This window comes from Pygocentrus nattereri, chromosome 23, assembly GCF_015220715.1.
Source record: "Pygocentrus nattereri isolate fPygNat1 chromosome 23, fPygNat1.pri, whole genome shotgun sequence".
NCBI classification, from domain to species: domain Eukaryota; kingdom Metazoa; phylum Chordata; class Actinopteri; order Characiformes; family Serrasalmidae; genus Pygocentrus; species Pygocentrus nattereri.
Window position 1 is genome coordinate 17,828,746 of NC_051233.1, and position 17,383 is coordinate 17,846,128.

General features: G+C 36.8%; 1 protein-coding gene across 6 annotated transcripts in view; it reads left to right on the plus strand.

Moving 5' to 3' along the window:
* The first annotated feature begins 3,206 nt into the window (after nt 1-3,206).
* Nucleotides 3,207-17,383, plus strand: part of kank1b (KN motif and ankyrin repeat domains 1b) — a 40,384-nt gene continuing 26,207 nt past the window's right edge. For 3 of the 6 annotated variants that reach the window (XR_005129508.1, XM_017703908.2, XM_017703906.2), the window contains exons 1-11: nt 3,207-4,297; nt 4,684-4,758; nt 5,458-5,612; nt 5,813-5,942; nt 6,239-6,563; nt 6,643-6,824; nt 7,336-7,464; nt 7,579-7,665; nt 12,485-12,705; nt 15,231-15,391; nt 16,585-16,653. Coding sequence is in view for 3 of the 6 variants with exons in the window: in XM_017703906.2 (XP_017559395.1) it covers nt 16,617-16,653 (37 nt within the window). In the remaining 3 variants the exon portion in view is untranslated. Of the gene's footprint in view, nt 4,298-4,683; nt 4,759-5,457; nt 5,613-5,812; nt 5,943-6,238; nt 6,564-6,642; nt 6,825-7,335; nt 7,465-7,578; nt 7,666-12,484; nt 12,706-15,230; nt 15,392-15,610; nt 16,673-17,383 lie in introns of those variants that run through there. The other 3 variants (XM_017703912.2, XM_017703910.2, XM_037533431.1) reach the window with 3 other exon arrangements.

A 17,383-nucleotide genomic window follows, 5' to 3' on the forward strand; every position in this document is an offset into this window, starting at 1 on the left:
GTACTCTGTACTTTCCTGACTGATTCTGAAATGATTCCTGAAACTGAATTAATATTTTCTGACAATAATATTTGTATTACTACTAGACTGCTGACGAATTGCGCTACTTTGTCGAAATGTCTTACCATAGGCCATATTTTCAAGTAGCGCCCTACCTAAAACGGTATGATAGTAGGACAGCACTGACATCTATAAGCAGGATTTACATTTACAGCATTTAGCAGACGCTCTTATCCAGAGTTACAAGAAGTGCTTTGTCAATCTAGAGAAAGTATCTTTGCTAGTTACCAACAGCTTAGAGAAAAAGACAGTCCTGAGCTCAGATACTGCTAGAATAAAAATGTCACTGCAGACACCTAGAGAAAAAGAAACAGAGTTGAACGCAGAACTCTGCCATTCAATGCAGTACAAAAACAATACAATACAATAAACTACAATACACAGTGAAGTACAATAAAATAAGGATAATTTGTTAGCCCAAATCTTATTAGAAACATTACCAGCATTAAGAGAATAATTGGGAAGAGGGAATAAGTAATACTATTAAGCCGGCTCTGTGTTGAATTAAGATTAAAAACACAATAAAACGTTTGAAACAAACTACTCTAGGAACGATATGCACATGCTCAGTAGGACCACTTCATTGGGAAGGACAAACGATAACACCGGACGTAGAAGTTCCACTACAGTTCTGTTTTTCAGCTGGTACTTTTATTCACGTTTTTGGTTGCTATTGCTTGTGCTATATAGATTTTTTTCACTGAATCAGCAATATTTGAATGTGGGTTTGAGCTATTCTTTACAACTCTGTCTCCATCTTAGGAGAAGTGAAGTCAAATACCTCCTCCAAAGGAACAGTTTGAGAGGGCGACCACAAGATGGCTTCCTTCCTGCCTACCGTAAACAATGTATCTTTACACCCCATAATATTCATTATGGAAGAAGAGATGTGTGCTTGTTAACCGAAAATCTTTGTATTTTGAAGAGAGGAAGAAATATGGCATTTGATCAGTTAGGCACTTCATGGAAGAAAATAGAATCGTTTTGGAGTATAAACAGTTGTGCAGGTTGACACATTTAATTTCAGCCCTCCAGTTAAGGCATATAATTTAGGCCATCTGGATTTGTTCGTGAATAAATATACAACAGATTGTGATTTACTGTAATAGCACTCCAGACGTGTATTTTGTGTATCAAAGGTTGTCATTTTAGGTCAGAGAAGGTAACAATACATTCACGAGAACAATTTTGTTAAAGATATACTTCCCCTGTCGTTTGAGAAGAAAATGTCTTCTGATGGATCAGAAGGAGAAGGTTAAACATATTAGGAAAGTAGGTCTATCTAATTTCACCAAACACAAAAGAGGTTAATTTTAAAATATTTAATGATACTATAATGTGTTCAAGAAATGTTTTTGACATAGTTTTAGGTTGTCACTACCCGGTTTGAACCGCAAACCAGCCAGCCTATTTCCCCCTTTATCTCAAAAACATACTGCAAAACGCCAGACGGCACCCACAAGCGAGTTCTCAGTGAAGAGGAGTGAATTGAGCTAAAGGAAAGGTTTAAATAGTTACTAATCACTTGGCCAGAAGTTTTCTTTAATCTTAGAAAGTATAAGTTTGTAATTTCACTAAAAAGCAAAGAAAACTTACTTGCACGTTTGTTTTTTTTCTACAGCAAACAGGTTTTGGGCGACAGCACTAGTTACTGCTACTCAGTGGTGATTGGTTGACGAGTGGAGCACTGACCTCATGAACTTACATGAGGTGTGTAACGATTGCATACACGTATTGCACTACTGCGCATGCGCGTAGGAGTTGTAGCCCAGCCTCCTGTCTGTTGTATCTATACTCTGAGCTATCTAGACAGTTATGGAAGGCAAATCCTACCAAAAAGGAAATGAAAATGAAAACAATAAAATGTTAATGCAAACCTCTTTTTGCCATTTGTTTTTCCAAACATCTGCGCAAATATCCTGCCAAAATTAAAAATGAAATGAAATGCCTTCATTTGCAATTTCATTTTTCACATGAGCACAAGCTGTTTGTGACAAAAATAAAAATAAATTGAAAACGCCTAATTGTCATTTCATTTTAGTCGTTATTCTGTTTTTTTCATGGCCAAATCTAAAATGAAAAAGCAAACAGACAAAAGAGAATGCAAATACGTGTCAAAGCTAAAATCAAAATGCAAAGTTTACTTTCCTATTTCTTTTTCACAGTGATTGGCTGCAAATCTGACTAAATTAAAATGAAAATGCTAAATGGATAAATCAACAGCAAAGTGACAGTTCGTGATTCATTTTTCAGCATGGACGCGCTTTAACTGTCTGAATGAAAAGGGAACTGAAAACGAACATCAGCGCCACCTGCTGGAGATTCACTTTTCATTTTCCGGTTTTCTATGTCTTTTTCTATCTGACCAACATGCAAATATATGTTAATTAGCACTAGGCGGGCCTACGGGGTACATTTTATGACATCCTCAGTCGTTTGCGTCAGAATCGCCATCATGAATCGCGATCATTCCTCAAGATAAACGACTTCGAGTCTCCAGAAAAAACACCGTCATGACTCAGATCTGGTGAAACTGAACATCAGACCAAACGGCCTCAGAGAAAAGTTATTAGACCAAACACAAGCCTGGTCGAGCACAGAGTGGTTCGTATGACTGAGAAAACTATGGCGCATTTCGATATAAATAAATAAATACATTTTCACATTTTTTTCTGAGGCCGTTTGGTCACCAGATCTGAGACATGACGTGTTTTTCCTCGGATGGCTGAGGATGTCCTAAAATGTTCCACCCCACACAACAGTTTTCTGATTAAATTTGATATGCTAAAATTTAGCAACACAAGACAAAATTTATTTATGTAATTTAGGTAAAAATTATTTATGTAATGCGGTCTAAATAAAGCATTAAAGTCATGAAGCTATTTTGAGAAGTGGCGGCCTGTTTCAAAGGAAAAAAAGAAAGGAATCAACAGAAGAAGTTCATTTATTCAGAGTTCATTTGTAGTTATAACATATTTAGGGTGTTTTTTACTCACTTTTTTTCTCTCCCTCAACGTTATTCCTTTATTATACGGCTTCAAATACACGCAAATTGACCATTATGCAAATTAGGCGATGACACCATTTTGCGACTTCTAGATACTTTTTGGACAGCCAATAGCTGCTTTCCTTACTGAGGAGTTGGCAGCGCGGAGTCACGCTTCATTTTGCTGTGAGGGGTGACAGCGCCGTTTTACTTGTACACACGTCATGCATTGAATGAATATTTTATCGGTATTACATTCGCTTATGTGTGTATTATCCAGTTTCTAGTTTTAACAACACGTTTACTGAGCTTGCGTTTTTACTTTCGAGTGAGTGGTTGCACGGTTAGGATGGTAGCTAGGTTAGCTAGCTAACAGGCACGACACGACATGAAACGTGTTAAGTTTATGTCGATAATGTAACATCTCCTCTATTTTCCTGCAATTTTGGTTAAAACCACAGCCTAAACAGCCGACAACACGACTTGTCTCCAAAGTTGGATACAGTTAGTGTTCAAATAATGGAGATGTGGTCGTCTCAGTTGCTAACGTTGTCTACCTTAGCTACCGTTAGCTAGCCAACAAGCCCGCGACTGAGCTGGGTAATGTAGTTAGATAAGCAGGTTAACACTTGTATAGGCTGTACGTGCTGTGATAGGGGTCGACAACACGCGGAATTACATTTGTAGATTTGAAATAAAATAATTCTTTGCAGTAAAACAATGCTCTGTTGATTGTTCAAACACAATTGAACTATAAATAATCTTAAAGGCTGCACTTAATGTAGAACTGATCATTCAAGTCTCACCTAGCTGGAAATGAAAAAGATTTTAGACGGAACATCGATAATTTGGAGACAGGCTTTAATCTGCCTCCAGAAACTGTCAAACATTTAAAAGGTCGCGAATCTAAAGTCATCTCATTTGCCAGCTTCTTGTTAGAATTTTAAAATTCGAACAAGTAACGCTAGCTAACGTGGCTGATGAATGGGAAGCGAATTCATACTCCTAAAAAGACAAATGTTCCGGGATATTTTACAAGAAACTGTTCTACTTTTACCGCCTGAGCTATGCATTCAGTAACTGCTAACACAAAGACTTGCAGTTATTTTACAGTGACATTGCTTATATTATTGTTACGAGTCTCTTTTTTTTCTCCTTAAGTGGCCACAATGTTGATCGAAATAAAACGCGGAGGAACAAAGAAATATGTGAAACTGGAAGGAGCCATCTTCTCAGACTTTAACAGTGCAGGTAAGTCACTAAAGGGAAATGATATTAATTTTGTTAATTGAGCATTGATGTTATGTTTCAGTGCAGCAGAAGTTTTTCATACCAGAAAATACTGTGCTAAAAGTCACAGATGAGCAGGGCATAGAGGTGGATAAAAATGTCTTTTTTCAGAACTTGCAGCAGTCAAAGAAGTGTGTTTGTCATATACACTGATGATGGTATGGTGATTAAGTTCAGATGTATTGTTTTGTTATATAGGTGTTTTAACATAATTGCATCTTGACCCTAAAGTAAACTGCTATTGTTTGTCTTATATTCTGAGCTAGCAGATACTAATTAATACTAATTAATTGATTGATTGATACAAAAATTTGTATTTGAACTGTTCTGTACCGTGTGCATTTCAGACATCCTAGCAGAATCATCCAAGAATGTGGCTGCTGGCCCCAACCTGACTGAATGTGTGACACTCACACCTTGTGGTAGGCAGAGTATAAATGTTTACAATGAAATGCATAGTGTGTACAACATTTAAAATGTTCATAAACACTTATACTATTGAGATTATCTCTCAGTATCAGTACTGTAGATTTAGGAAAAGCACTGAAGATTTTCCACAAACAAAGTGCATCGTTTTGAAGTGATCAGTTTATCCATGAGAACGTTGTAGCATCCAGCAGATTTATCAGATATCTACAAAAGTTTTTAATGCTTAATAGTACAAAATGACAGATCCCGGGATGGGCCGTGGTTAAAAATAAATATCTTGAGCAAACAAATAGAAAAATCGAGAAAGAATTGCTTTAATTTGAGGGAGCGATTGCATGCCCTACAGTGTTAGCAAGCTGTTGTGAAAGAATGAAAGAAAATGTGATTACAAATCATTACATCAAATTAAAGAAATTGTGAGCACGAATTAAAGAAAACATGAGCAAGAATTGCAAATCGTTCCCTTCAATTAAAGAAAACGTGAACACAAATTGAAAATGTTTCCCTCAGATTAAAGAAAATGTGAGAATGAATTGCAAATCGTTCACTCAAATTAATATTTATTTTTGTTGAATGATTATAAGCATGCCTTCCAGAAGTTTGGAGGAACTACCAGTGAAATCCCAAGCTGAGGTGATGGATTGGAATGTGTTTTGATCTTTGCCCTGTATCTTGATGTTTGTGATCCTCAGATTTTGCTGTTGTGCAACAAGACAGTGAATGGCCTTCCTCCCAGAGTCTAACGGATACATTGTCTGTCTCAACGTAAAGCAGTCTAAGCAGTGACAAAAGTGATACTGGATGTGAAAAGATTCAACCTGTCATGGACAGCACCCATGCAAGAAATGTAATTTTATCACTTACATAGTTTTATACTGTTTATTCATTGGACTAACTTCAAATTTAAGGTTAAGAAATTTGGGATTAAAGAACTGAAAATGCATTGTATTTGATGATCTGTGTTACACATGGATTGCAATAGTTGTATTGGTTAAAAAAGTAATTTTTCTTGCTAATTGTTTTGTATTTTATATAATTTGTATTTAGGCAGTGGAGCAGATTCTCACCTCTATGTCAGCAGGTGTGACTGTCCTCAAAGAGTATGAAGAAACTGGGAGTTTGAAAGATTCCACCAGGGGTTTAATGGTGAACATCATTGTAGCTGTGAAAAGGAAGGGTAAGAGGTTTGATGCTATTAATGATGTGAAATTCTCACTTGAAAATGAAGCAAAAATAGTATTATAAACAATACTTTTATAGGAGAGCTGTAAGTAAAGCGACAAAGGAGTTTCATGCCCTTGGGATTGTGTTACTCTTCCTGTCTCTGAAGGACCCATACTCAAAAAAGGGATATTTAAGTTTACATTGCAGTCATAGTGTGAAATCATGATGGCAGTTTGATTTGTTGGTCTGTTAGATGCATCAAAAGCTTGATATTGTCTGCACTCCCTCCAAAAATTCTTGTGTTTCCAGGAACATTTTTATGACCGAGCAACAAAGGCTTTCTTGAGTGGCGTGTGAAGACTGCAATGGTAATCCAAAACTCCATCTAAATCCGCTAGCAGAGTGGAGCTAAAAGAAGGTCCCACGTTATCAAGGACGTTTGGTTCCATAGATTGGCAGCAAACAGGAGATGAGTGTATGGAGGCCATGTCTTTTCTACGCCACGCTACTGATCGTGACTTGGTCTACCAGAAGATGAAAGAAACATTTCCACTATCGTCAAAAGACGCTCCATGACCGGCAGTATGCAGACATACTTCAGATGTTTCTTTGTTTCTTGGACACAAAGGGACTGGTAGGCAATATATTTGAAAACATTTGGGGAAACATGCTTGATTTACTTTGTGATTGTAATAGCAGCTCTTTTTTGTTAGGTTTTGCAAGACTTCTTGTTGATGTTTGGAGCAGAGACTGCTTCCAGGTTTCTGGAAAAATGGAACATCAGTTTCAAAGACAAGATCATCCAAGAGGCCAGGGTCCTCAAAGAAACACCCCTTCTAAAAAAAACATCTGAAATCTGCCCCGAATGAACAATCCGACACTGCTGATGAGCCAGGTCCAGCATCCTTTGTTAATTCACTACTTCATTATCAAAAAACATACTGTCATCCTTTAGTTGTCAAATACATGCAGATGAAAAGCATTTTTTGTTATTTCTGTGAAGACCTTTGTGCATTTGTTTAAGAATAAAGAGCTATGGCACAACATTAAAATGACACATGCATATTTAATTTTGACTACCAAAAAGGGTGACAATGTGGTTTCAGCTGGCCTATAGCAAACAGTTTGACAATTGTTTTTGACAGTGTTCTCTACATCCTGCATGCTGTGTATCATGTTGGAGCTCCTCATTGGGGCTTTGTTTCTACAATGTGATATTTTACAGTTTGATGTCAATTTTTTGACTATTGTTTAATAAAGAGGAAGTAGTCTACATAATCAGCACAAGTTTGGAATGACTGGTCCACTCTGAGCAGAAAGGTTTAAGAAATTAGATTGTCTACTACATGTTAGAAACATACAGACAGACATTCTTGAGTAAATTGTGTTATTTACAATGTCTGCAGAGTGGGACAGCGATATGGCTTCTCTTCTTGTCTTGCTGCATCTTCTCACCCCACAACCAGCTGGAAAGATAGCGGCCCAAGAAGATCAGCGTTGAAGAGGCAATAGATCATCTGGTGAAATTTCACAAGGTTTGTTAAACGATAAGATCCTATTCCACACATTGTGGTTCATGCAACATATTTGATGAAATGGCTTATTGGGAGATCCTTTTTTGTCATCTTATATCATCTTTTGTGTTTCAGTCTTGCCACAGCCTGGAGGATCACCTCATGAGTGTTGAATGAAACTCCCAGCCATATCTTCTGGCCACAGGGACTTCAAAAGCACAGGTTTTCAGCTTCTACATAGTCTCTGATAGAAAGCTTCTTCCATGTCAGTCATGTACGTCCTTAGGCGTGTTAGATGAGTTGTTCAAGTCCCACTTCGTTTTCAGTGTAAACTATGACGGTGCTTTGTCCAGTGTGTACACATTTTTGCAGACTACTTTGTTCAATATTGATATAGGCACAACACAGGAAACTCCAAAAGTTTGAGAGTTGAGAACAAAGCTGTTGAATAAGCAGTAATTAGTTTCTGCAGTAAAAATGTTTAGATGTTTCCTTTGTGCTTCATCCTTTAATACAGCCTTACTTTTGTGTAGGCACCTCAAACTTATTCATGGAATGTATCCTGGGAAACATTTAAGACTGAAATATGGCCAATTGTGATGTTGCTTGCAATTAAAGTTATTCTGGATTTAGAAGGCATTTGATTTAAGATACATCATCCTACTGACTGTGTGTTTGTTTCATGAAACCCCTTCCAACCTTGACCCCCAACAGCACAACATTTCTGTGTTTAAATGAAGCACCTTCTACTTCAAACCAGTGGAGAACCAGGCAAATATTCAGGACCAAGTATTGAACTTGCTCCCTGCTGACAATCCCTCCAGATCAGCCATAGAAGAGTTTCTTAAAAGTATGGACAACTCTTTTAGCCATTTGAATTCTAATAGCAAATAGGAAAAAAAAAATTCAGGGAAAAATGGAGTATAGTCCAGTCAGTTGAGCTGCGTCTTGGAGTAAGGTATGATACCAGACAAAATAGCATAACTGGAACCTATGAACAAATTTCAGTGATTGACAAGTTCATTTATATTCCTGTACTGGAAACACTGCAGTTCATGTTCAGTAATGAAAATATTTGGGATATGATGCAAACATGTACAAATATGAGGACTTCTGTGATGGAAGCTACTTCAAAAATCAATAGTAATAAGTTCGCTCTCCAAATCCAGTTGTACTATGATGAGTTTGAGTGTGCAAATCCTCTAGGTTTAAAAAAAAAAAAAAAAAAGGAATACATAAAGTTGGCTGCCTTTACTTCATTCCTTAGAAATCTTCAAATAATTTTTGTAGATTTTGCTTAATTGATAAATCCTTGGCTCAGTCAGTTTTCTCAGAAGATGACCCACGTTTGACTTTAAGATCACCCGTTCTGAATGAACATTATACTAATTTGGCATTTGGCATCAAAAGAGAGAGCATACTTAATACACTGCACTATTTTAATATCGCAAAAAATTATGCTGTTGACATGTATGATCTTTTGGAAGGGGTTGGTCAGTATGAGGTCAAATTGCTACTTGAATATTTGATTGAACATTTCATCTCTGAAGAAGGCTTGTTATATAGGATATATGCTTTTATTATAGCTATCTGGAAAGGATAAATCAACAAATATTAATCTTGAATCTGGAGGACATGGAATAGGGTTAAATGCATCACAAACACTGTTTGATCACAAACATTCCTTTGATAGTTGGTGACCTGGTACCAGAGGATGATTTGCATTGGTGTTTGTTGCTCTTGTTGCTGAACATTATAAAAATTGTGTTTTCACACTCCATCCCAGAAGGGATGACTGTATATTTAAAGCACCTTATTATGGATCACCAGCTTTTCAAAGAGCTGTACCCATCAAACAACTTGATTCCAAAATATCATTTCATGGTCCACTGATCAAGGTGTGTTTGAAAAATTGGACCACTCATTCATATCTGGACTATGAGATTCGAAGCCAAACACAATTTTTTTAAAGATTGTGTGAAGAACTACAAGAACTTGACAGTATTACTTGCAAGAAAACACCAGTTTGCAGTAGCTTACCATTGGGACTGCTTGAATTTAAAAGTAGAGGTGGTCAAGACAACTTGCTACGGTGCAGACCGAGCAATAGAATGGGGGAAGAAAGGTGATGTAAGTGACTTTCAACATGGCATGGTTGTTGGTGCCAGACGGGCTGGTCTGAGTATTTCAGAAACTGCTGATCTACTGGGATTTTCATGCACAAACATCTCTAGGGTTTACTGAGAATGGTCAGAATAAGAGAAAATATCCAGTGAGCAGCAGTTGTGTGGACAAAAATGCCTTGTTGATGTGGTCAGAGGAGAATGGGCAGAGATGATAGAAAGGTAACAGTAACTTAAATAACCAACCAAAATCTCAGAGGAATGTTTCTGATACCTTGTTGAAAGTACAAACAAAGAATTAAGGCAGTTCTGAAGGCAAAAGAGGGTCCAACCTTTTACTAGCAAGGTGTACCTAATAAAGTGGCTGGTGAGTGTACATGTCTTAATCCTTGCTTATTTCCACTGATGAACCACAACATTAAAACTAGCTCCCTGTTTCTACTTCTGTTGTCCAACTGATCAACTCGTCCTACCATAGCTACACTTTGTAGTTCTACAGTTACAGTCGATCTGTTTCTCTGAATACTTCCCCCTTTAGTCCCCTTTACTTTGTTATTTAATGGTCATGACCACCACAGAGCAGGTACTGTGTGGGTGGTGGATCATTCTCAGCACTGTAGTGACAGTAACATGGTAATGGTGTGTTTGGGTTTGTTGTGCTGGTATCAGTGGAACAGACACAGCAGTGCTGCTGGAGTTTTTAAATACTTCACCTGGACTGAAAATAGCCCACCAACCAAAAATGTCCAGCCGCCAGCCTCCTGTGAGTGCTGATAAAGGCTAGGAGATTGTTAACAAGCAAGTGTCATTGCAGTATTGACAGTGATCTGCCACCCAAATACCTGCTCTGTGGTAGTCTCGATCTTTGAAGAACACGGAAAAGGAGCACAACAAAGTGTTCAGAGAAAGACAGTCTGTAATTGTAAAACTATAAAGTGAATATAAACTATAAAGTGGTGTCATTATGTTCATGAGTATTTAGGTCTAAAAACACATGTTCAGCATTATAGTTTTGTAATAGCTTGTATTGTTAGACATCTTTACGTTGAAAATGGTTGTGTTGGACCTTTATTTCTGCAATGGCACCCATGGATAAGTTTCATTTTCTATGTGTATTTATTTTTTGACTGAATTCAACACACTGTAAAACAATAGTTCCAGTGCAGAGCATACAATGTGACCTGTCCAAAAGTCATGAAAAATTCTAATGCATTTGTATTTTTCTAATAATACAATCATCAGATTTATTTATAAAGATGTACAGAAAAATGTCTACATAAATATGTAACAATTTTATTATGTTCCCTGTAGAGGAAATGTTTTTCAACAAGACATGTATTTTAAGCAGCGTTGTCAGTATTTGTCAGTATGTCAGTATACTTTTACAATGCAGTTGAAGCTCTTAATCAAAAATCATTCAATTTCTTCTTTTGTTAAGTGCCATTTACATTTGATAATTGAATTTCTTTTAAAAGCAAATGTATGCAGTTACATGTTTACACTGCTGGGGAAGAAATTCAAAATATATCTTATTACAGTTATCCATGCAGCATGGATTTGTTAAATAAAAAATGATATTAATCAGCAATGGTGTCTGTAATTTTCATCTAAACTTATGTTTTGAAATATTAAATCAATAAGTAAAACCCTTTTAAGCATTAATTTTGAACTCAAACTGAGTGTTGTAATTTACTCTAGATTGGAAAAGTTTTTTTAACAAGTGTTCAGTTTTAATATATCAACTCCCACAAGAGATTTACTTTAACTGCCCTAGAGTGTATTCGATGGTCATGCATATACACTCAAAATGAGTTGACTTGAACTCAGGGAGTTTATTCCAAAAGGCTTATGATTTTGCTCAAATGCCTGTATTAACTCATTCATTTTGATAACAATAACAAATGGGGCACCCTCTAGTGTTTGAGAAACCCAGAAAAAGTTACAGTGGTAATTCTCCTCAGAAGAAGTTCTCTGGAAAGTACATCAACCAGCATGATTTTCAGCATTTGTCTAATTTTAGTTTATTTTTCTGAGGACTCTTATTTAGAGGTCAGAGCTAGGAGCCATTTTGCTCTGTGTGGATAATGTGGCACCATGACTTCTGTGAAAGCAGCCTCTCTTTTTATAGCTGTGAATACTACAATATTTATTTTTAAAATTATTTTTTACAATAATTAAAACGTATTAAAAAATGTAAATTTAATTAATGCATGTTGTGTCTGTCTATTTGGAAGCTTGATGTTGATGCAAGGAGCCCATTTATTGTCCATCCATACATCCATCCATTTTCTAAGCTGCTTCTTCCTCAGGTTCATGGGTTAATTTATTGTGTAAGTCTCTAAAAAGTATGAAAAAACATGAGACTGTTAAACTTTGATATTTGTTGATTGGCGAAGACCTTCATTAATCTGACATTTATTTTGTTTTATTAACGTATTTCACTATTAATTGTTGTTTACAATTTTTGTTTACTCTGTAGGGCTAAGTATCGATCCTGAAAAAAGAATCGATTCTCTGGTTCCATGCATGCGAGTATCGAGAGTGTGTTAATGTCACTGCCTGGACAGTCTGTCGTACTTTGGACAAAGTCGAAAAACAAAACAAAATGTCAAATTTGTAACAAATGACTTTTCATCATCGCAACAGTGATGTGCCTTCAGTGGTCAGCTAATTTAGATATGGTTTAGCCGCCTTTCTTACTAAGGAAGTTAGTATGTCAAGATTCCTGGAAAATAACTGTGGAATTGATTCCTGGAATCGACTCCTTCATTCCCATCACGTGGAATCAGAATTAATTCCAAAACAGCTCCTCCCACTCATTAGATGTTGCTACGTTACTGAAAAAGTGTGTGTTGGTATATATCCAAATTTCTCGTCTTGTTTCGCTGCCTGCTCAGTGTGAACTGCACTTTTCCTAGACGGCGCAGTGAGCGACTGAAGGAGTGAAGCATGCAGGACAGAGCGTCGGCCGTCGTACCTGTACGTCATGACGTAGGCGCCAATCCCCCACACGCACACAGAGAAGGGAGGGAGTGGATCACAAGCGTGTTTAAATGTATTTATCCGCTCGAGGGACTCTGAGGGGAACTGTTTCACCGGGGAACGATTTGGAATTTCATTACAGGACGGACCGAATGAGGTATGTTGTTTTCGTTTTGAACTTTTGCAGAATCTTCACTTTGCTGTATCAAGCTGCGCACGCACGGAGTATTGCTTACTTCACCTGAAACGTTAGCGGTTCTGCGGGCCCCCTTTTCATATTTATCGATATCGATGTCGTTGAGTTCACCTTTGCAACTACAGTATAAACGAGACACATTTGTCTGGCCTACTTTTTAGATATTCTGTTATTAACGCACATTTAACAAAACTATAAGCTCAGGCAGTACATTAAAACACAAGTACATTTCTTTCTTCAGGTACAAGCAAGATTATATCTACATTTAATAGCCTATTTAAGCTAGCACAGCATCACAGAAGATGCTAGTAATGCCTATGCAGTAAAATGTCTCAGATGCAAGAGTGAAAAACAAGTTTAACTGTCTTAAAAATACGTGGTTAAACAGGCCAAAAGGCTGTTGTATTAGTGTAGTTTCGTGTTCTGTAGTGGTGTGGTGATGCATTGGGGCGCCTCCGACATGCGTTTCATGTATGTGGCTGTACCAGGAGCCACTTAGCCCATCAAAGCACTAGCAGTGTAAAACGCTTAACGTGGTTTAATGTACTGAAACGGCGACCTAGTAGCACCAAACTCACTACTCACTACTGGTCATAAGTTCGGTCTACTGCTCAAAAGGATAAACATGTGATCCAAAAAAAGTAATTATTTTTAGGCTATTTTTTTTCTTCTCATTTATGCTATAACTTAATGTACTAAAACAGCAACGTAGGAACACCAAATCTCTCTCACTTAGCTACTGTATACTCACATGTTTTTGCTCTTTCATCTGAACCGTTTTACTGCATAGCTACATAGGTGCATAGGTTCATCCTTTCAGCAGTAGAGAGAATTTAGGACCAATAGTAAGTGAGAGAGGCTTGGTGTTCCTAGGTTGTTGTTGTAGTACACAAAGCAATGTTAAGCTTTATTTATTTTTTAGTTAAGCGTTTTGTAGTGGCCTTTGTGAAAACCCAACTGAATGAGATTTAACCGAACTGCTTTGGACCCTTTTGCATTCTCGGCCAGGATTTACAGTGAATGAAGGAAGCACAAAACACAGCTTTGTCTTCTGGACTCCCTCACATGTAGTGAAGTGCTGGTGAACAGCATTTTTCTAGCTGTTTGTTAACTGCTGGAGTAGAGTTTACAGCTCCCTAAACTCTGTTTCTCAGTTTAAAACACTGATTAGAATCTACCTTGTCTGTATTAAATTGCAAATTGTGTGAAGATGTTTAATTGTACATTCTCATTCCTCTATCTACAAACAGTAAGAATCATGTTTTTTTTTTCCATGGTCAATTCTGAGTTCTAATTTTTATGTGGACTAAATGAACACAAGCACTCTAGCACATTTCCAGTGCATTCTGTCAGCCAAAGCTACATATACAAATATTATTTACTCTTTAATAGGTAAAACTGGCATTCTACATTAAAAATAAAGCACAGTCAGTTGCCTATTCAGATAACATAAAACAAATAAAGCACTGCATCTGTGTGAGGAAATCTACCTTGCACTCAAGCATTCAATTGCAGTGCAAGTGCACTTACCTGGCTTGCATTATTTACATTATACAATTGCAACACAGATCAACCAAAAGAAAAAATAATTTGGCTGACTGATGATTGTGTTTGGAGCAAATTCTTGGCCAATAGCATTTTTGCCACACTTTAAGACCTTTTATTAATGAAGTCTTTTTAATTTCCAGTAAAGTGGTCAAGACATTTTAATTGTTTAGCCGTCTTTAAAAACATCTTTAAAAAATGACTTGAATATTCGCCCAAATAAGTTGATTACTTGGTTACAGATATAATCGATATGAAAAGTCCTAGTCTGTGTTAAATCTTGATGATTTGTAGGCTTGTTCCCTTTGTGATCAGTGCATTTAGTGAATTGATATTTTATTGTAAAATTCACCATAAAAGGGAGTATTTGCGTTATGAAGGATGAAGGAGATCCAAAACTCTCTCTTACCTCTAACCTATTTTCCTATCTTCTCTCATCTCTCCTCTTCATGTCAATGTGGTATCCCCTAAGAAATGTGTTGCCTAATTGACTTCCTAATGCAGAGACATCGTCCACCTTAGGTCATTTAAAGTCATTAATTTGAATTTATTCCACAATGCTGGGACACTTATAGACATATTCACTGTGTGTGCGTATTTGAGGTTGTTCTTTTGGCCAGTCATTCAGCTGACACAGTGCTTTTCCCAAAGAGGGGCTCCGGTTTCGGATCTTTTTCTGCAGTGACAGTTCAGCGATCTCCTTGCAGCCGTTCTGTCTCCCCTTATTCATCAAATAGTTTCAAGCTAAAGTACTGCTATACTGAGGAGGGGCAATATTGCATATACAAATGGACATTTCCTTTTGGTTTGTAAGTGAAGCTGCTGGAAATTATGTTCACTGTTTGGATCCCTCTCTCTCTCTCTCTCTCTCTCTCTCTCTCTGTCTCTCTGTCTCTCTCTCTCTCTCTCTCTCTCTCTCTCTCTCTTTCTTTCAAATTCAGGTCCATGCTGAATGAGCAAATGTGGGTCAGTGCTACATAAAAGGTTAGGCCAGTCCTTGTATATGAAGAGATGATGCAATGTATTTCCTTAGGTGTGTGTCCAGATAGTCAGTGCAAGGTCATTAAAAAAATCACCTTTTTGGGGATGGAAATGTGACCAGGTGGGCCTTTTTAAAGCTTTTCCCTTTTTTATTTCCAGAAATGTAAAATTTAAAAGGAAGTGGTTTATTGATATCAAAATTTCATAATAAAGCTAGTAAAAAAAACTATAACTGTGTGAGAGATTCACAAACTTTCACAGAGTTCCACAGAGCCTGGTAGTGTGTTAATTGTATAACTGTATACTGCATTGCACATGTTTAGAAGTATAAGCATGAATTATGTTTCTCCACTTATTTTTTTTTTAATAAATTTCATTTATCTTTTGTATTTTTACAGTACTGTGGAAAAGTCATAGACCACTGTCCTTTCATTTAATAAGTACCAGTTATTCATATTTCTGGAGATATTTCTAATGAGATTAGATATAAGATAACTCACTTAACTAAAGTCAAAGGAAAGTGAGTCCACAGAATTATTAAAAGTGTAAAGGAAAGTAGGGGTTTTAACAACCATGCAAGATCTGGTAGACCACCAAAACTGCCACCATCAAATAAACAGCACTTTCATCTTTGAGAAATCATAGTTCGAGATCTGAAAGAAATTCACAGATATTTCTGTCCGTCCCTCCACTGTGAGAATTCAGTAATATGAGTCTAAAAGAATGTGAAGCTGTCAAGAAGTTGTTACTGAGAAAAGAAAATAGCCAAAAAAAAATTGAAACAAAGAAGCTATTGGTGTTCTCAGAACAATGGACTGACCACGCCAAAGTCCAGACATGAACATCATTCAATGTGTGATTCCCTGTGGATTCAATATGTGATATCCCTGCGGATTTCTTAAAATGCTGAAAACGGGTCTCCAAAAAAGAGCGGTGGCTGTAATGAGGTGAAGGCTGGACAAATTAAATACTGAAAATCTTGAAATTATATTTAGCAGCTGCAGTTTCTTTTGTAGAATTATTACATATACGGTTTCTGCTTTCCCCCCCTCCTAATACTGAAAAATGTACAACTTGAGCTTAATGGCCAGAAATTAAATGGATGAAGGGTGGTCTGTAAACTGTAAAGCTATATTTTATCATGACTTTAGACTAGTTTTACGCTAAGCTGACATTCAGTTTTAGACTTAGAAAATCTCAGTGCAATGTTGTCAGCGTCCATTATTAATTCTTTATTAAACCAGTAGGAGGCAGCACTGCAGCAGCATTCTAAGATTAACTTTGTGCTCATTTTGTTTTCTGTTTTTCATTCAGCTTTTTGAGAGAAGACATGAAAGTGTATTTGCATGGTTCAAGGACATTCCCACGGCTCAAGAAACCTACGTATGTGTGAATAGCGCAGGTTGGCCGATTGCTTATGCTGAGAAAAACATATGGGCAACTTTGGGCATAAAATGGATTCCAAAAATTTTAAACCACATTGACAATCTGGATCTTTTTTTTATCATTTGAACATGGAAGAACATTTTAGAATTTTGAAAAAAAAAGCTAAATTATTACAGGTAAAAGGAAAAATATTCAATTTTCTACACCATTTCTAGGTCACCACTCAAAATTTGTGACACTGACCATGTTGAGGCCTTTGTACAAAAAGGTCATTTTTAGACCGATTTTCCTCATTGAAGCCCATGTTTAGGCAACTGTTTTGAGCGGATAATTTAATCAATGTCTTTTGCATAAACTTGTGGAGTCCATGCCAGCTCGACCATGCAGGCTGTCATTAAAGCAAAAGGAGAACATACTAAATACTGAAATTCATGTTAAAATTTCAAATATTCTACTTTTCATTCAATTTGTTACGCTGATATAGAATTTCTAATGAAAGTCTGTCTATTAATTTAGAAAGGAATTAAAATTGTAACATTTTCTCTGGTGGTCTCAGACATTTGAACCCCACTGTATATTAAGAAGACATTAAATGCTTGCAAATGATTGAATTAGACTTTAGAGTATACAGTGCGGTCTATAATAATTAGGCAGTGACCCTGTTCTTGTTTTTGCTCTGTATTCCAGCTTGTTGAATTTAAAATGAAACAATGACTATGCAGTTAAA